A 21,286-nucleotide genomic window follows, 5' to 3' on the forward strand; every position below is an offset into this window, starting at 1 on the left:
AAGCCGCCAAGTCGACGCTTTTGTTGTCAGGGACCCTGGGAGGAGCGCCGCTCGCCCGCCGCCGCCACCCTCTCCCTGCAGCCCGCTCTTCAGCGGCGGGGCCTGGGTCCCGGCGCCCGGCCGGCCCTGCCCATGAGGGGGCCCCGCGACCACCGCCGCCTCCAGCCCGGGGCGGCATGGCGCTGAGCGGCGGCGGCGCTGCCCCCTCTGCGGGAAGCGGGCGGCCTGGGCCCCCTCCCCGAGGGCACCATGGAGGTGAATGCGGACTCTTGGAAGCTTTTAGACTATTATCAGGAAGAGGATATTTTGTGTTACACTTGTGGCTTTCCAGTAATGTTTCACACTGCTTAAGGAGGCGTGATCGCCTATATCAGTTCTTCCAGCTCGGCCTCTAGCCCTGCCTCTTGTCACAGTGAGGGTTCTGAGAATAGCTTCCAGTCCTCCTTCTCTTCTGTTCCATCTTCTCCAAATAGCTCTAATTCTGATACCAATGGTAATCCCAAGAATGGTGATCTCTCCAATATTGAAGGCATCCTGAAGAATGATCAAATAGATTGTTCTATAAAAACAAGCAAATCAAGTGCTCCTGGGATGACAAAGAGTCATAGTGGTGTGACAAAGTTTAGTGGCATGGTTCTACTGTGTAAAGTCTGTGGGGATGTGGCGTCAGGATTCCACTATGGAGTTCATGCTTGTGAAGGCTGTAAGGGTTTCTTTCGGAGAAGTATTCAGCAAAACATCCAATACAAGAAGTGCCTGAAGAATGAAAACTGCTCTATAATGAGAATGAATAGGAACAGATGTCAGCAGTGTCGCTTCAAAAAGTGTCTGTCTGTGGGAATGTCGAGAGATGCTGTTCGGTTTGGTCGTATTCCTAAGCGCAAAAAACAGAGGATGCTCATTGAAATGCAAAGTGCGATGAAGACCATGATGAACAGCCAGTTCAGTGGTCACTTGCAGAATGATACATTAGTAGAACATCATGAACAGACAGCTTTACCAGCCCAGGAACAGCTGTGACCCAAGCCCCAAATGGAGCAAGAAAACATCAAAAGCTCTCCTCCTCCCTCTTCTGACTTTGCAAAGGAAGAAGTGATTGGCATGGTGACCAGAGCCCACAAGGATACCTTTATGTATAATCAAGAGCAGCGAGAAAACTCGGCTGAGAGCATGCAGCCCCAGAGAGAACGGATTCCCAAGAACATGGAGCAGTATAATGTAAATCACGCCCATTGTGGCAATGGGCTTAACAGCCATTTTCCTTGTAGTGAGAGCCAGCAGCATCTCAATGGACAGTACAAAGGGAGGAACATAATGCATTACTCAAATGGACATGCCATTTGTATTGCAAATGGACATTGTATGAACTTCTCCAATGCTTATACTCAAAGAGTATGTGATAGAGTTCCAATAGATGGATTTTCTCAGAATGAGAACAAGAATAGTTACCTGTGCAACACTGGAGGGAGGATGCATCTGGTTTGTCCAATGAGTAGGTCTCCATATGTGGATCCTCATAAATCAGGGCATGAAATCTGGGAAGAATTTTCCATGAGCTTCACTCCAGCAGTGAAAGAAGTGGTGGAATTTGCAAAGCGTATTCCGGGATTTAGAGATCTCTCTCAGCAAGACCAGGTCAACCTTTTAAAAACTGGAACTTTTGAGGTTTTAATGGTATGGTTTGCATCATTATTTGATGCAAAGGAGCGTACTGTCACCTTCTTAAGTGGAAAGAAGTATAGTGTGGGTGACTTACACTCAACGGGAGCAGGGGATCTGCTAAACTCCATGTTTGAATTTAGTGAGAAGCTAAATGCCCTGCAGCTTAGTGATGAAGAGGTGAGTTTGTTTACTGCAGTTGTCCTAGTGTCTGCAGATCGATCTGGAATAGAAAACATCAACTCTGTGGAGGCTTTGCAGGAAACCCTCATTCGTGCACTAAGGACCTTAATAATGAAAAACCATCCAAACGAGGCCTCTATTTTTACAAAACTACTTCTAAAGTTGCCAGATCTTCGATCTTTAAACAACATGCACTCTGAGGAGCTCTTGGCCTTTAAAGTTCATCCTTAAGGCCTTGGTTTATTTGAACATGAACTGATGCTAACTGTACATTTTGTGCTAAAATGCTTATTTATATGTGTAGATAGAAAAGACCTTTAAGACAATACAAGATTGTAGGCTCTTTCTGTAATCATACAGTAGCTGTTTGGATCAAGAACTCTTCAGCCCTGATTAGACATTGACCGCATCTCCCCAATAGACCAATCAGCTGTGTCGCACTTAAACTGGAGACGTTACACTGAATTATAATCACACTGAATGTTAGACTTTTTCATCTGCCAAAACCAAAAACCATTTTGATCTCCCTGTGATATACATATAATGCACAATCACAAGTACAGGAGGATGTAGAAATTAATCCTTTGTGATAGAAGTGGTGTTGAATGTTGGAAATCTTGGTATCACCACAAGACTGTTAGATCTGGTTATCAAAGACTTTGGGAGTTGGGAGAGCTTAATGTCTGTAATTTACTCTGCCACTGTTAAAATATATGATCTTGGGCAGGTACTTGGTTGTGGAAAATGAGAATCGATGGTGTCCCCAATGCCCCACCTCACAGAGATACTAAGAGATGTTTATAAAGCATATTTACCTCTTGGGGGATAGGCACTATGTAAATAAGATAAAATGTTTGTTATTACAGTTATTCATAATAATATTCTTTTCTTATTTCTAAGCATTTTTGGGAAAACATTTCACACTTACCACCAGTCTATTCAAGGTTCCTGCATATATGTGGGTATCCTACTGATACATACATTCAGAATTTATGGATACATCAAATACATAGTATGTGTACATAGTATGTATGTGAATAGTTATACATAAATATATTTCTTCACAATATTTTAAACTGTGAAGAACTTTATCATACAATAAACTTAAGAGGTGTCAAAAGACCCAAATTAGGTGCATTTTACTTGTTGATGATAACATAACCATTGCTTTAAAATGTTTAGACAGTAGAATATTTAATTTATGCTCTATTTTTGTTTAAGCAACACTTAATGTAAAAGTGCAACAGGCAGTCAAGTCCAAATTTTAAAAAATGTGTATTTTAGAGTTCATCTTGGGTAAAATCTTTGGTTCAAGGTACCAGTTCTTTAAAAGTTCATTCAGATTCTTACCTTGTGCTCTAAGGTTGCATTGCTGCCCCTCGTATACATGCTGCAGCTTGATGATAAAGAATTTTGATTCTTTCTGGAGAACTAATTAAGGAAACTATTTATTGTGTTGGAACGTGTGCTTTTGTGTGTTTGCACACGTGTGTGTGTGTGTCCTGAGATCACTTTTTTGTTTTTGTTTTTTCCTCCTAAATAACACTACAGGGATCTTGTCAATTAGATTTAATCTATAATTTGAAATCATTTATCGTGTGACCTACAGGCTTAGAAATGGTATAGTCAAAGACTTTCATCCACGTGTCTAATGGCTTTATTAAATAGGTAAGATCAGCCTCTCTGTGTGTACGGCAGTGGGAGAAATAGCTAAAGTTTGAGAATTTTATGTATGTTTTTCTGTTTCCCTGAAAAACAGAAATTAATTGGACTTTGGGTAGAGATTGCCTTCTTTATAATGTTTGGATTATATAGAATTGTAAAATGTTAGAGCTTGCTTTCCTGCACTCAGCCTGTTACTTCCCTGATGTGCGAACAGAATGCCTTATTTTGTAATATTGTTTAACTTGTTGCTACTGGAATTTGAATTTCTGTGGCACTTGTTAAGTAATTTTAAAAAAAGATAAAACCTCTCATTATAAAAGAGGAAAGGTGATGGTGAGGTCTGTAACACAGTACAAACCACAGTTGTGATCTCCCATAAGTAGGTATGATTATTATGGAATATACAGTTAGGGTTGTGTGAATTCTTTACATGATACCATTAGCTTTTTATATTTTTTTCCTAAGATAAACAATTGCATAGTTTTCTTCTACAAGGGTTAGAAACAGCTTTTTGAAGTAATATTGAAAACCTCAAAGATTACGTTCTTAATTTTTGCCTTTTGCGTAAGCCTCTTTATCACATGTATCTTTAAGACCATTAAGTCTTTAGGAATGTATAACCAGAACTATGTTATTATTGCTTGTAAAACTTTAGTTAGGTTTAATATATACATGTATGCATCCACATATAGGCATATAGATTCTCATTTTGTCTTGTAAAATTTTATTTGAATAAATTCCTCCTGTAGGTAATGGGAAACAAAATTAATAGTTCATATACCACTCATAGCCTTTCTATATTTGAAAATAGCCCAGTATAAAACTTCTAATTCTGAAATTAAACCAGCAGCCTATTATAAGCACATTGTTTGATTGAGTCATGTTACAAACTTGCTAAATGCAAAGAAGACAACCAGTGTAGGGAACTTCTGAGTCTGTGGGACACTGTTGATTAATAATGTACTGTACAATGTAAGTGATGCTTTAACTCTGATTTTACATTTTAAAGTTAAAATGTGGGCATTATGTCAGCAAATTTAAGGGCATTATGTCAGCAAGCTAAAACCTTTTTTCCCCCTCTGCTTTTCATGTATGTCTATGTGATCTGAGAGAGGACTCCAGGATTTAGAGAGGAATGGCTGAGGCACAGGGGAAACATCTTGGGATGAAGCTTGTCCTTATGGTAATAGTTTAATTACAGATTAAAAAATTAGAAGAAAATTTCAGTGGATTAAGTGTATAGCTTTCATATCTACATTTCAAGAAATTACCATTGTAACTTGATAAGAGGTGATTTATTTTTTGCAAACATCGCAAAGCAAGGTGTAGAAGCTCAGCTAGTTTTATTACTGTGCACGAGAGTAAATACCTATCTCAATTATTCTTTTTCTTTTCCAAAATAAAGTTTGCTGAATGTACAAGAAGAGTTTATCACTTAGGATATAGAATTATTTTAGGGTTTGGGGGGAGGGGCTCTGTCAGAAAATTGTTACCTGTAAACAAAGACTGTATTGATTTGATCCAAAAAATAAAACTTGAAACTATTCTTAAACTAACATGAAAAAAAAAAATAAAACAGATATTGTTTTAAAAAGATAGAAAATATATTGTTGACAGGATATGAGTTGTTTATTTTCTACATACTGTAATTGGTGAGGACATGGATAATATCTTCATGTTTCTGAGAAGTAATCTGTACATGGGGGAGGAGATAATAAATATTTCTAACAGAAAAAAAAAGAGTGTGTGTACATGTGCTGTGTTGCATTTTGTGTGATGTGTGATATGTAAGGAGATGTATGTGCATGTGGTGAGTGCTGTGTTGCCTTGTGTGTGTTGGGTGATGTGTAAGAAGTTGTGTTTGCATGTGCTGCATGCTGTGTTGAGTTGTGTGTTGTGTGATATATAAGGAGTTGTGTGTGCATGTAGTTTGTGCTGTGTTGTGTTGTATCTCTTGTGGGATGTGTAAGGAGTTGTGTGCACATGATATCTGCTGAGATGAGTTGTATGTGTTGTGTGATGTGTAAGGAGGTATGTATGCATGTAGTGTGTGCTATGTGATGTGTGATATGTAAGGGGGTGTGTGTGCACATAGGAAGTTCTGTGTGTTTTGTCCCTCAAATTCTAGGTGACTGAGACTTGCAGTGCCAGGCCCTCGGGATCACCCAATGCTGTTGTCACCCTGCCCTATCGTGTTCAGGGGTAGTTCTGACAATGATATTACCCCTGTGCCTGCGTGCACAGGACAGTGTGGGGCAGACAAGGGAGCTCTGAGCCTGACATATAAGTCAAGGTCAGAGTCTCCTCCACAGAATTTCAGTGTCCAGATGGCAGTGGGCTGCTAGGGTCAGTGCCCAGGTGGTGCCTGAATTCCTGTATCCAGTGGAGCACAGGCTGGAAACACCCTGCCCTCTCTGTGGCAGTTCCAAAAATGCCACCCACAACTCTACTCACTCCAAGATCTGGGACCCCAGAAGCTTGTTCCTGTGGCACTGGAAAGGCACAGGGTTGAGGACCATGCTATGCACTCAGTGGCCATGTTTGTAGTGTTTGGATTCTGACATTGCAGCCTCCAAAGTCCATGTACAGGAGAGAAAGCTGGAGTAGGAAGCCAGGGTGTTCACAATTGGCCAGAGACTCTGACAGAGACCCTGCACAGACCAGGGGCTGCTCTCCACACCCTCCCTCTCTTGTTCCACCATGAAGGCCACCCAGCTGAGATAGAGGGTGGCACTTGTCCAGGTTCCAGAAGGGCATCCTAGGGTCCTGTCCATCCTGGTGGCTTCATTCACAGTGTCCAGGGTAAAATCTATTCATGTAAAGGTTCCTGAAGAGAAAACCTGTTCATGAACAGGGTTAGAGGGTCCCTTCTTTGGGCTCCTAAGCCAGGGTGATCTCTAATGGGAGGAATGTCTTCTTTTTGATGTTTATTATTGGTGTCCACTGGGCAGCCCCAGAACACCTACATCCTAGGATTGCCATGGAGTTTGAAGAAGAGACAGGGGTTGTGACACAACCACTGACACCCCAATAGCTGCCCACCTGCTCTGCATCCTCCTTTGCATTCTCTCCTACTGTCTCCATGTACTGCTGTCTTCCTGTGGACTTTGCAGGGAGGGTTCCATGGCTAAGGGCCAGGATTCTGACACTGCCCAGAGGAGAGTCTAAGCCCCAATTTAGGTAATAGGGTGGGCTCTGGCCCAGAGAGCAGGGCTTCTGCCCAAGGGCAGCTGGGGCATGGCAAGGACAGCAGGGTAGTCAGAAACCTGGCCAACTCTCAGAGGCCTCTGTCCTGCCCATTAGATTCACCCCCCTGAGGATGTGGTGTCAGGCCTTGTCCCAGGATAAAGACAAGCACCAGACTGATGGTGCTGGGCCTTCCTTGCAGACAGGGTGCTAATTTGTCAGGCCCTGGTGAAACCTAGTCATTTTCTCAACACTGATGTGCCTCAGGCAGCAACAGGAGTGAAGACCAGCAGGACTGCTTCCAGAACCCAAGACCACCTATTAAAGTACCCAAGGAGTACCCAAGGCCACCTATTAAAGGCCAGTCACCAGATTATGCTCCTGTGAAGGTGCATTAGGAAGAAGGTGGGGTCTGGTGCAGGTTCGAGGCCATGAGGTGTTTCCTTGAAGAGGACTGTGGGGCATAGGTTTTTCCTGCTTCTCTCTCACATCCCAGACATGAGATGGGGAATTTGCCCTGCCATGAAATCCTCCATGATGTGCTGCCTCACCCAATGCCACAAGCAGACCTGGAGTGAGGTCTTTAAAACTCAGAGCCAAAGCAAACATTTCTACATGCAGGCCTCCGGCATTTTATTACAAACTGGGAAGCTGGCTTTTGCCCTCCACAGCAGCCTCCCTGTGCCCAGTGCTTGCTGTCCAAACAGCAGAATCAGTTGTCAGTAAAAGACCTGGGAGACTCTTTAAGGTGGGTCATGCCCAATCTGTCCAACAGGAGAGAGGAGGGGCCTCTTTAACATATCATCATGAGTACTTCACAGAGTAGCATAGTGCAGACTGTGAATAGGCTCTTGACTCAGTTGCACGTCACCAAGTCCCCTCCATTTCAGAACAGTAACCCATCCTGATTCTACACATGTAAGTTTCCAGAATGGAGAAGCACAGGCTGATGCTATATCCTAAAAAGGGTTTACTGGGCAGGGTCAGCAGGAGGACTTCAGGAGAATGTTCCAGGGTGTATCCTGGTGAAGATTCAGGGTGTCCTTAATTGAGGGTTTTTCTGTGTTTTCCATTCCTGTTTCTCTTTCTTGTCAGTGGTGAGAAGAAGGAACCATGGCAATACCAGAGAATTCAGAGAAATGTCCAGAAATGAGGGAAGTGGGGCTCAGGTCTCTGAGGGGTTGGAAGCTTGCACAGAGACCTGGGAGTTGGGGTCTCTCTGGTGGGAAGCAGAAGCCACCGGGAGAGAAGACTGGAAAGGGAGAGGGAGGGAGAGGTGGTGAGGAAAAAAACTGATTCAGGAGTGGAAAGAGAGGGAGTGCCTCCATAGGCAGCCCTCTGTGTTCAGGAACAAAACCCTTGTCCATGGCTTGAGTCAGCCACACTCCCTGCAGGACACCTGCCTCTCCATGCTGCCTAGCCTTCTAGATGTTGTGTCACCTGGAGTTCCCAGGTGACACAGCAAAGGCTTCAAGCACACAGAAGCAGGTGATTGTCTAGGATGGGACCCTCTGAACCACAGTCTGTGTTTCTGGATTTTGGACTGTCCTTCTCCTCCTGCAGTTGGGGCTGTATGTAGAGTGTGGACACAGGGCCTGTGTGAGTCCTGAGGGCTCTGCCATCCTTGGGGGGGTGGTCTGTGGTGTGGGTGTACAGTGGGAACTTCAGGGACTGTGGTGTCTAGGCTGCTTCTGAAGCCTCATGCCTCATCCCCAGGGAAATGGCACATCCCCAGCAATATGGAAAACCCCACTATTCCAGGTACCCTGGGCATCTAGGGTATGCTGAGTCTCCTCTGACATTTCCAGGGTTCAAAGTCCTCTGGGCCTGTATTCAGCAGTGGTGTGTAGGAATGGATAGGAGTCAGAAGTAAAAGGAATGTCCCTGAGGCTACTGACCTTGAGTCCTGCCCTAGAGCTTTGGAAATGCCATGCCTTCTTGGCATAGGGAGTGACTCAGTGGCCAAGGTTACATGTGAAGATTGCTCCTTGAACCCTAAGATATGCCTGGACACACAGAGTGGTTAGCTGTGGTGCAGCATGCTGCAGGCACCCCTCCCAAGAGAGGGCTCTACAAGTTCTGGAGGCTCAGCCCAGAGCCTGTGGTCATCACAGTGCTGCCAACCAAGTGCCAGGGTCACATCAGAGCAAATGGCCTATGCAGCATGGATAGCAGGGGGTTGAGAAAGACCCTCACACCCATGCCCAGATTGTCAATCAGCAGCAGAACTTCAGAAATTGGGGAATGGTAATGTTGTGTTTCTGGAACTGTAGACACTGTGTAGTGTGCACCAGGGAACAGAGACAGTTTAAGAGGTTTTGTGTGCATCAGACTTACTCCCCCAAGCCCTAAGAATTAGGTTATTTCATGACACCCCATTTACACACAAGGTCATTGAGGCACAGGGAAGATCAATTAGCAACCCAAATTTACTCAGGTAGTAAGTGGCAGAGCTGGTTAGAACCCAACCAGATGGATCTGGATTTTCATCTCCTCATTATAACCAAGGAACCAGGACTTCAAGCACACAGAACAAGTGGTGGACCATGTGCCCTGAGTGGCCAAGAGACTCTGTACCAGCATGTCTGAGGTCATGCATCTGTAATGTAGAATGGGATAGGGGCACTGAGACCAAAACAGGAGGAGCCCTGCCACACCAGTGCTGCTCTGAGCAGATCCAGCAGCAGAAAGTGAAGGTGTGATTCTGGGTGGGAGGAATTTTGGGACCATGCTAATGAAGGGAGAGGGAGACACGGGCATGTCTGGCTGGTGTAGACTTCCTGTCCTCACAGGCCTGAATACACAAGTGTGTAAAGGACCATTTTGGAGCAAGAACAACAGCTATCTGGTCTGTCTCTGACCCCTGGCCTCTTGCTTCCATCTGCTAAGAAGCTGGGGTAACGTCAGACTCCCTGGGCCTCCTGGATCACCTCCCCACATTCAGAATCTTAGCTTCATTCCATCTGCAAATTTCCCTTGAGGGGCCAGATGATGTACCACAGGTCCACGAGATCAGAACCAAGATGTCTTTGGGGCATTTTTCTGTTTGCACAATTGTAAGCTTCCCGCTGTAATGTTTAGGTGACCTGAGGTGAAGTTTAGTCACAACACAGAAAACAAGCAGAACTTGTGGACTGGTCAGTGTGCCAAGGCCCTCTCTTGTCCTGATCCATTACAGAAGTATACTGCTCCTATTGGCTGACCCCTGGCCTTTCCCATGGCACATGAACATAACAAGGTGGCTGGAGCTCCCTGTCAGGGAAGGCAATGGAGACATTCCTGCTCCTGTGATACTGGGAGAGGACTCAAGGAGTTGGGGTGGTTCTGGGAGCTGCTGTGCGCATCCTGTCACCACTGAGACTGGTTACTGATCAATGTCAAGGTTTCATCAAGTGGGTTGTACCTAGGCTGCTTCCAAAATATTCACCAATCTATCAGCATGTGTCAGGCTTGACTGTTGCTTAGTTCACCAGTGTTTGTATTACAGTTGGGTTCCAGAAAGGTGGTGAAGCACACAACACTGAGGAAGCCTGTCTTCTCAGAGACTGGAGGATTCACTCCACTGAGTGGAGGGCAGAATTCACCCTGGGTGGGACCTGGCTAGTCCATTCCCCCAAATCCTCAGTTTACTTTCCCTTGAAATGGAACGCTTACTTCAATGGGGAATCCTGGTAGTTGGAAAGAAAGACCAAATTCCCACACTCTGCAACTGGAATATTTATTTGACTGACAGAACCAGAAACTGGTCAGGCCACACAGGGATGGTTGAAAATGTAAACCTTAAAGGGACATTTATTCTCAGCACTCCAGTTTAGGCTGCTCCTAACCCTGTTTTCTCTTCCATTGTGGAGGCCATGTGTTCCGGGATATATCTATGTCCACTCACTGATCAGGGGAAAGAGCTCTGCCACCTGTATTGGGGTAGTTGAGGACCTGGGTTGCACCAGCTCACCCATCTCTTCCAGCTGCATGGCCTAGGGTAGGGTCTAAATCCATGGGGTACATTGTGAGGTGACTGCACACAGGTCCAAGTACTCCTGGCTAGACATTGTGACTTCAAGAAAGGACCCTGAAGACAAAGAAAAAAGACACTTCAGCAGTCCAGGTTGGGACTTCCTCCCAACCCTCTGACACCAAGCACAAGGCAGCTGAGACCCCAGTCAGCCTTGAAAGTCTTGGCAGAAACCAGAAATATAGAATTACCCAAGGTCACACAGAGAAAGAGCAGTGTTCTGCAATTTATTCCCAGAGCCCCCAACTGGGGCAGGGGTCCCTGAAGAGGCTGGGAGAGTTCACTGACAGCCACCATGATCAGAAGTAGGCAAGCTGCCTGTTTCCTCTGGGCTCCTGAGGTGGATGGGATGAGGCAGAGTGGCATCCCCTAAGGACCTAAGTCCTTGGTCCTGTGTCCATGGCTCAGGTCCCCTCACAGCCTGTGGAATCCAGTTGAACTCCAGAAGTGTTTATCATCTGATCACACCTTGTGGCCACACATGTGGTAGTCAGGAGTGAGCTGGGACCACATCCTCCAGAAATGGGGCACTGTGAAAATCAAATGGCCTCAGGCAGGGCAGACATCTGCTCTCCATAATGATCCTCATGCCTGTCCAGACCAGGGTAAAGAAGTCTGCTCCCTAGTTGATCCTCTAGCCTCAGCGGCCTTAGCCTCTATGACCTGTGTCAACTTTATAATGAACAAAGCCTCCATGGTTTCAGTATACGTATGACTTGAGTAACCCATAATGCCAGCATTTCTTTGATCCAAGTCCCCTCAAAAAGTTGAGCAGTTCCTATGAACAGTGTAACCACCACAACATACACATCTCAATGGCCTGCATGGACTATAACAATTATATAGCATTTATGGCCTGAAAAGTCTAAATGATAATAGACTTTACCTATACAGTATCCACTATGACCTCACGTATTAATAGCCTTCACTCTATTTTTCAGTTCTATTACCTTCATAACTTCTATACTCTGAGAAACCTCTAAGATCTACATAGTTTCTAAGGCTTGACTAGTCTCTGTGTTGTGCACATTCTGTAGTATCAAAAGCCTCTATGAACTGTGTAGACTGTATGACCTCTGGTGTCTCTATGACACAACTTTAGACTTTACACCTCAGTAGGCTGTATGTTCTGAATAAAAGTTTGTCTTGCAAAGCCTCTATGATTGCAGTCTCTAACCTCTGAGTACATATCTGACATGCATAGTCTTCTACATTCAACTATGTCTGTCATAGCCCTTGACTTTAACAGCCTTTAAAGCCTGAGTAACCTAAGTGATTTATGTGGCCTTTATAGCAAGAGTAACTACATCATGCACAACCAGAAAAATGAAAAGTACTCCATTTGTGAAAAATGAATCAAAATGTATTTTTCTGTCATGTATAACTAAGCAGAAAAAACAATAAAAACAGTAGCTAAATAAATTTTGTTGCTGCAATACTCAGTGTAGTCTCTATGACTTACATAGCCTCTATGACCCATGTAGCCTCTGTGGCATTTACAGTCTGTATGACCTGCATAGCCTCAGGTAATTTTCCAGAAAAGTCTAAGTGAACTTATTAGCCTCTACTATCTCAGTTGGTCATGATTACCTTTGCACCTATGAGTCTCAAATCTGTAAGCAAACATTATCTCTGTACTCTGTAGACCTGCATAAGCTCTATGACCTGAATTACCACTAATAACTACATGGCTTCTATCTCAGTTGCCCCTCTGACCTATACAGTCTCTACAAATTTCATGGCCTCTGTGATCTACAGAGCCTGGATGACCTCAATAAACATGTCTTGAGCAACCTTTCTGGTATGAATACACTCTATGACCTGCATAGTCTCTTGGAGTTGGAGCACACCTATGGCCTCCCTGTTTTCTAGGTCCTGAATGTATTTTATTGACTGCTTACCTGGTATGATTTTATAGCCTCTATTATCTCTGCAATCTCTGAACCCTAAATATCCACTAACATATGCACAGACTCTATGTCAGAATAGATATTATGATCCTCCTAGGCTTTATGACCCAAATGGTATTTGTGGCCTATGTAGTGTCTAAGACCTGAAAATTCTCTATTGTATGTATATGTTGGATGTTTTCTGTGCTGTCTTTGTGTTCTGAGACATTTAGTATCCTAAATGGCATTAGTAGACTCTATGACATGTATAAGCAATATGGCATGAGCAATCTCTATTACCTGGGTAAACTGTATGAATTTGAGGCCTCTAGCATGAATAGCTTCTAGGGATGGAAGAGCTCTTTGGCCTTTTAACTCTGTGATCTGTGCAGTTTTTATGACATGAGTATCCTAAATGACTTCAGGATCCTTTCTTTGACCTCAGTAGACTCTCTGACCTTTGAAGCATTTATGCCTTGAATAGTCATTATGAACTGCACAGTCACTATGGCCTTTGTAGCCTCTGTGCTGGTCATACACTGTGACATATATATCATTTATTATCTGTATATTCTGTACAGTCAGAGTGTCCTCTGTGTCTTGTTACCTTCTATGATATAATTAGACTCTATGATCAGCCTAGCTTCTATGGCTTTATAGCTTCCATGACATGAATAGCTTCTTAAAAAATGAGGAACCTCTATGAACTTATAGCCTAATGTCTTAAATATGCACTGGAGGATGAATATCCTCTATTCCAACAGTAGTCAAAATTACCTTAACAGGAACTCGGACAACTGGGAGCGCCGTAAAGGAGGCCGCTCGGCACAGCGCTGGGACTCGGAGCAACCACTGGGGCTCCGGCGGCTGCCCAGGGGAGGAGTGGCGAGGAGAGCTGTGTGGACTCAGAACATCAGGGCCTGTCCTGAGGAAGAGGAGGAGGAGCGTGGCCGCTTGGATTAGGAGTGACTGCACCAGAGCTACAGGCGGTTGCCAGAGGAGAAGCCGCGTGGCGAGCTGTTTGGACTCAGACCACTTCTGAACCTCGGGGCCTGCCGGGAGGAGGAGGAGGAGGAGGAGGAGGAGCGCGGCAGGTCGTTTGGACTCGCAGTGACTGCATTGGCGCTCCAGGCGGCTGCTCAGAGAAGGCGAGTGGTGAGTTGTTTGGACTTAAAGTGACAGCTCCTGAACACAGGGGGGCTGCCTGGAGGAGAAGCGTGGTGGGTCACTTGGTCTTGAGTGGCCCCACCAGAGCTCCGGGCGGTTGCCCAGAGGACCCATGCAGTGGGTCATGTGGATTCAGAGCCACTCAGAGCGACCGCTCCTGAACACCCGGGGGGTTATCTGGAGAAGGAGGAGGAACAGGGAGGGACACTTCGACTCGAAGTGATTGATTGCCCAGGGCTATGGGTGGTTGGTGGGAAGAGGAGGCACGAAGTGAGTTTCTTGGACTCCTAGTGACCGCACCGGAATACTGGGCGGCTGTCTGGAGGAAGAGGCCTGTGGCGGGTCTCTGGGACTCAGAGCGATTGTTCGGGGCCCCAGGTGGCTGCTCAGAGGAGGGGCCGCATAGCCAGGCGATTAGGTGCAGAGCAGGGTCCCAGGATCTAGGAGGCTTCTGGGTGGAAGAGCCGCACAGAGACAGGCTTAGGGTGGAGCGAAGGTTCCAGGCCTGCGGGCAGATTCTCTGAGGAGGGGCAGCCTAAGGAGATTCATCTGCGAAGGGTGAGGCTCCCAGGCCCAGGAGGTAGGGCCGGGCCCCTGGGAACTTTGCAGAGGAAGGTAGCCCAGCCCAGGCGGTAGCTGTAAATTGAGGGGAACCTCTAGGAGGGAACTGACCAGCGAGACCTCCCCACCGGGTGAGTCTTCCCTGCTGGGTGAGGTTTCCCCACAAGGACAGTAAAACCAGAGACTCAGGCCCAAACAGGCCTTGCCTCAGCCCGCAGCCTAGGTCCCCTTTGGATGACCATTGGTCAACAAGTGGAGGCACCTCTGCCCACTAGCAGGGATTATACCCCACCTGAAGGCCACCACTCCTAGAGAGGCAGCTTCCTTGTGGAACACCGCATTATCAACTTCCTCCAAGACTTCAGCCTACTGAAGGCTAAGGGGGGATATATATAGAAATCTTCAGGGACATTGAAAGTCAATAGAGGAAATCTGCAATATCTTAGCGGTCTACTGATACCTGAACAATATGAGAAAACAAGGAAAGAAAATGCTGCAAACAAATCTAGATGTTACATCAATAAAACCCAATGACAGCACGGCAGAAGAAATGACAGAAAAGGAGTTCAGAATGTACATAATTAAAATGATCAGAGAAGCAAACGATGAGATGAAAGAGCAAATGCAAGCATTGAATGATCACACCAATCGACAGTTAAAAGATCAAATACAGGAAGCAAAAGATCATTTCAATAAAGAGTTAGAGATATTGGAAAAAAAAAACAAACAGAAATCCTTGACATGAAGGAAACAATAAACCAAATTAAGAACTCCATAGAAAGCATATCCAATAGGATAGAACACCTGGAAGACAGAACCTCAGACATTGAAGACAAAATATTTAACCTTGAAAACAAAGTTGAACAAACAGAGAAGATGGTAAGAAATCATGAACAGAAACTACAAGAACTATGGGATATCATGAAAAGGCCAAATTTAAGAATTAAAGGCCTAGAGAAACAAGCCAAAGGAATGAACAATTTATTCAATGAAATAATATCAGAAAGTTTCCCAAATCTGGAGAATGAAATGGAAAATCAAGTTCAAGAGGCTTATAGGACTCCAAATACACAAACTTACAACAGACCCACACCAAGGCACATTATAATGAAAATGCCTAACATACAAAATAAAGACAGAATTTTAAAGGCTGTGAGAGAAAAGAACCAAATTACATTCAGGGGGAAACCCATATGGATATCAGCAGATTTTTCAATCCAGACCCTAAAAGCTAGAAGGGCCTGGAAGCAACATTTTTCAAGCCCTGAAAGAAAATGGATGCCAACCAAGAATCTTATACCCAGCAAAACTTACCTTGAAATTTGATGATGAAATAAAATCCTTCCATGATAAACAAAAGCCAAAAGAATTTACAAAAAGAAAGCCAGCATTACAGAACATTCTCAGCAAAATATTCCATGAGGAAGAGATGAAAAACAAAGAAGCAAATCAGTAAAGGGAGGAATTATCCTAAAGGAATTGTCAAATAAAGGAGGAAACAAGTTGTGTCAAACAAATAAATAAAATTTTAAAAATGAACCAAATGACCGGGAAACCAAATCATTTCTCTATAATAACCCTGAATGTTAATGGCCTGAATTCATCAATCAAAAGACATAGACTGGAAGACTGGATTAAAAGGAAAGATCCAACAATATGTTGCCTGCAAGAGACTCACCTCATAGAAAAAGATACCCATAGACTAAAGGTGAAAGGATGGGGAAAAACATACCATGCACATGGACTCAGCAAAAGAGCTGGAGTATCCATCCTCATTTCCGATAATGTGGACTTCAAGCAAAAGTTAGTCAGAAGGGATAAAGAAGGTCATTTCATACTGCTTAAGGAAAGCATAAATCAGCAAGATATAACAATCATAAACATCTATGCCCCAAACAGTGGCTCATCCATGTATGTCAAACAAATCCTTCTCAATTTCAGAAACCAAATAGACCACAACACAATAATACTAGGTGATTTTAACACGCCTCTCTCACCACTGGACAGATCTTCCAGACAAAAATTGAACAAAGAAACCATAGATCTCAATAACACAATCAATAATTTAGACTTAACGGACATTTATTGAATATACCATCCAACCAAGAGTGAATACACTTTCTTCTCAGCAGCACATGGATCCTTCTCTAAAATAGACCATATATTATGCCACAAAGCTAATGTTAGCAAATACAAGAAGATAGAGATACTAGCATGTATTCTATCAGATCATAATGGATTGAAGTTAGAAATAAATGAAAGAGTAAAACACAGAAACTATTCCAACATCTGGAGATTAAACAATATGCTATTATATGATGAATGGATAACAGAAGATATTAGGAAGGAAATTAAAAAAATCTTAGAGGTAAATGAGAACAAAGAAACATCATATCAAAATCTCTGGGACACTATGAAAGCAGTACTTAGAGGGAAATTTATTTCATGGAGTGCATTTAATAAAAGAAGTAAAACTCAACAAATAAATGACCTAACACTACAGCTCAAAGCCCTAGAAAAAGAAGAACAGAACAGCACCAAAAGTAGTAGAAGACAGGAAATAGTTAAACTCAGAGCTGAAATCAATGAAATTGAAACAAAAGAAACAATACAAAAAATTGACAAAATAAATAGTTGGTTCTTCGAAAAAATAAACAAAATTGATAAACCTTTAGCCACACTAACAAAGAGAAGACGAGAGAAAACCCAAATCACTAAAATTCGGAATGAACAAGGAAATATCACAACAGACAGGATTGAATACAAAACATAATTAGAAGCTATTTTGAAAATCTATACTCCAACAAAATAGAAAATTTCGAAGGCATCAACAGGTTTCTAGAGACATATGAATTGCCTAAACTGAATGAGGAGGATATAAACAATTTAAATAGACCAATTTCAAGTACTGAAATAGAAGAAGTCATCAAAAGCCTACCAACAAAGAAAAGTCCGGGACCAGATGGGTTCTCAGCCGAGTTCTACAAAACCTTTAAAGGAGAGCTCATCCCAATACTTCTCAAAGTATTCCATAAAATAGAAGAGGAGGGAACCCTCCCAAACTCATTCTATGAAGCCAATATCACACTGATACCTAAACCAGACAGAGACTCATCAAGGAAAGAAAATTTCAGACCAATATCCTTAATGAACATCGATGCAAAAATTCCCAACAAAATTTTAGCAAATCGCATACAAAAACATATTAAAAAGATAATGCACCATGATCAAGTGGGTTTCATCACAGGGATGCAAGGTTGGTTCAACATCAGGAAATCAATAAACGTAATTCACCACATTAATAGACTTAAAGTGAAGAATCACATGATGATTTCAATAGATGCAGAAAAAGCATTTGATAAAATACAGCACCCCTTCATGCTCAAAACACTAGAAAAAATAGGGATAGTGGGAACATTCCTTAACATTGTAAAGGCCATTTATGCTAAGCTCCATGGCTAATATCATTCTAAATGGTGAAAAACTGAAAGCATTCCCCCTAAAAACTGGAACAAGGCAGGGATGCCCTCTTTCACCACTTCTATTCAACATCGTTCTTGAGACTCTGGCCAGAGCAATTAGACAAACCAAAGAAATTAAAGGGATACGAATTGGAAAAGAAGAACTCAAACTATCCCTGTTCGCTGATGACATGATTATATATTTAGAGGAATCTGGAAATTCCACCAGAAAACTCTTAGAACTCATAAGTGAATTCAGTAAAGTAGCAGGTTACAAGATCAATGCTCATAAATTCAATGCATTTTTATACATAAGTGATGAATCTTCAGAAAGAGAAATTAGGAAAAGTATCCCATATTCACAATAGCATCAAAAAAAATAAAATACTTGGGAATCAATCTCACAAAGAGGTGAAAGACCTCTACAATGAGAACTATACAACACTAAAGAAAGAAATTAAAGAACACCTTAGAAGATGGAAAGATCTTCCATGTTCTTGGATAGGAAGAATTAATATTGTCAAAATGGCCATACTACCTAAAGTGCTATACAAATTCAATGCAATTCCAATTAAAATCCCAATGACGTACCTTACAGAAATAGAGCAAGCAATTATGAAATTCATCTGGAAGAATAAGAAACCCAGAATAGCTAAAGCAATCCTCAGCAGGAAGAGTGAAACAGGGGGTATTGCAATACCAGATCTTCAACTCTACTACAAAGCAATAGTAATAAAAACGGCATGATATTGGTACCAAAATAGAAAGGTAGATCAATGGTACAGAATAGAGGACACGGAAACAAACCCAAATAAATACAATTTTCTCATACTAGACAAAGGTGCCAAAAATATGCAATGCAGAAAAGATAGCCTCTTCAAGAAATGGTGCTGGGAGAATTGGAAACCCATATGCAACAGAATGAAACTAAACCCATATCTCTCACCATGCACGAAACTAAACTCAAAATGGATTAAGGACCTCAGAATCAGACCAGAGACCCTGCAGATTATAGAAGAAAAAGTAGGTCAAATCTTCACTTTGTTGGTCTAGGATCAGACTTCCTTAACAGGACTCCCATAGCACAAGAAATAAAAGCTAGAATCAACCACTGGGATAGATTCAAACTAAAAAGCTTTCTCTCAGCAAAGGAAACTATCAGCAATGCGAAGAAAGAGCCTACAGAGTGGGAGAATATCTTTGCCAATCATACTTCAGATAGAGCACTAATCTCCAGAATCTATAAAGAACTCAAAAAACTCTTCTCCAAGAATTCAAATAATCCAGTTTGACAAATGGGCTAAGGAAATGAATAGACACTTCACAGAAGAAGATCTACAAGCAATCAACAAACATATGGAAAAATGCTCAACATCTCTAGTAATAAGAGAAATGCAAATGCAAATCAAAACCACCCTAAGATTCCATCTCACCCCAATTAGAATGGCGATGATCAAGAATACGAGCAACAACAGGTGTTGGCGAGGATGTGGGGAGATAGGTACACTCATACATTGCTGGTGGGACTGCAAATTAGTGCAGCCACTCTGGAAAGCAGTGTGGAGATTCCTTAGAAAACTTGGAATGGACCCTCCATTTGACCCAGCTATCCCACTCCTTGGCCTATACCCAAAGGACTTAAAATCAGCATACTACAGAGATACAGCCACATCAATGTTCATAGCTGCTCAATTCACAATAGCCAGACTGTGGAACCAACCTAGATGCCCTTCAATTGATGAGTGAATAAAGAAACTGTGGTATATATATACAATGGAATATTACTCAGCCATAAAGAATGATAAAATTATGGCATTTGCAGGCAAATGGATGAAATTGGAGAATATCATGCTAAGTGATATAAGCCAATCTCAAAAAGCCAAAGGACGAATGATATCGCTAATAAGTGGAGGATGACACATAATGGGGGGGAGGGAAGGGTTAGTGTTAGGGTTAGAGTTAGGGTTAGGGAGGGGGGCAAGTATGGAGGAAGGATGTACTGTATAGAGGGTAAAGAGGGGTGGTAGGGGTGGGGGGAAGGAAAAAAATAACAGAATGAATTAAACAACATTACTCTGTGTAAATTTATGATTACACAAATGGTATGCCTTTATGCCATGTACAAACAGAGAAACAACATGTATCCCATTTGTTTACAATAAAAAAATAATAAAAAAAAGAAGATAAAAAAAATTACCTTAAAAGCCCCTGACTTGCATAGCCTTTATGACTTGAGTAGCCTTTTTTTTCTTCATGGATTTATAACTGAATATTACTTGTGAGCTAAGTTGCATATATGTTGTGCATAGCTTTTATGGCCTCAGCAGTCTCTGTAAACTGTTTTTCCTCTATTATCTATGTAACTTCATTGTCCTTCATAGTCTCTATGACCCAGGAATTCTCCATGGCCAGCATGGCTTCTATGGTGTAAGAAGTCTTTATCACTGATATGTTTCTGTAAGCCCCTTGTAGTCTTCATGTTCTGATTATCTTCTAAGAAACAAATAGCCCCTGTGACCTGTGTAAACTCCACATCCTGAGTGGCAAATTTAATCTATACAACCTGCATGACCTGCCTATCCTGTGTATGTGCCAGAGACTCTTTATCCAGCATAGAATATCCTGCTTATCCCTTTTGGCTTGAGTACCATAAATGAGCTTAGTAACTACTACAGACTTTGTAGCCTAAATTCACTTGAATTCCCCTATGACCTGTGTAGACTCTGTGTTCACTATATATCTATGACTTTCTACATATTTATGGAGCCTCTTTGACCTCATTACACTCTATGACAACATCATCCATGATCTGCATATGTTTTTGACACTTGTAGGCATTAGAGCCTATGTATCATTTTTGTCTGTGTTGTCAATATGACCTGCCTAGCATGGATGGAATATCATCTATTGTCTGTATATTTTATATGAACAAGAACCTTGTATTAATGGAGTAGCCAGGGTCAGTATTGTAAACTCTGTGTATGTTGTAGCTTCTACTTTTTTAAAGCTAATTTTTTCAATTGTTTGTTTGTGCTTATATTTGCACATAATTGTATTTTTTACATATTCAAAAATACTCACAATATAACACTATGATTTGACCAATATGATTCTCCCATCTGCATTCCTTAAATTACTCAACTAATTTTAATTTTTATGAGATTTACACAGATACATACCCTCTTTTCACTTTTACTCTCTAGCTTCCACATATGAGAAAAAAATGGTCCTTGACCTTCTGAGTGTAGCTTATTGTACATAATATAATGTTCTCAATTTCCATCCATTTACATACAAATAATATAATTTTATTTTTCTTTATTGACATAAAATTTTGTTGCATAAATACACCATATTTTCTTTTCCGTTCATCCACTGATAGGTACCTTGACTGGTTTTGTATTTTGGTTAATGTGAACTGGGCTGTTACAAATTTGGGGCACACAGATATTGCTATATTATGATGAACAATTCTGTACAATGTACACTGAATAGGGGTACAG

The 21,286-nt window shown here is 42.4% G+C and overlaps 1 protein-coding gene across 1 annotated transcript; it reads left to right on the forward strand.

Moving 5' to 3' along the window:
- Positions 1-354: 354 nt before the first annotated feature.
- Positions 355-4,192, forward strand: LOC306652427 (nuclear receptor subfamily 1 group D member 2-like). The gene has a single exon (XM_079125332.1). The coding sequence runs from the start codon at positions 1,033-1,035 to the stop codon at positions 2,071-2,073; it is 1,041 nt and encodes a 346-aa protein (XP_078981458.1). The 5' UTR covers positions 355-1,032; the 3' UTR covers positions 2,074-4,192.
- The last annotated feature ends 17,094 nt before the right edge of the window (positions 4,193-21,286 follow it).

Source organism: Sciurus vulgaris (assembly GCF_902686455.1).
Source record: "Sciurus vulgaris genome assembly, contig: HiC_scaffold_586_arrow_ctg1, whole genome shotgun sequence".
Taxonomy (NCBI): Eukaryota; Metazoa; Chordata; class Mammalia; order Rodentia; family Sciuridae; genus Sciurus; species Sciurus vulgaris.

Bases quoted from the DNA above. Each gene is read 5' to 3' on its own strand.
- LOC306652427 (XM_079125332.1), top strand. From the start codon at position 1,033: ATGGAGCAAGAAAACATCAAAAGCTCTCCTCCTCCCTCTTCTGACTTT.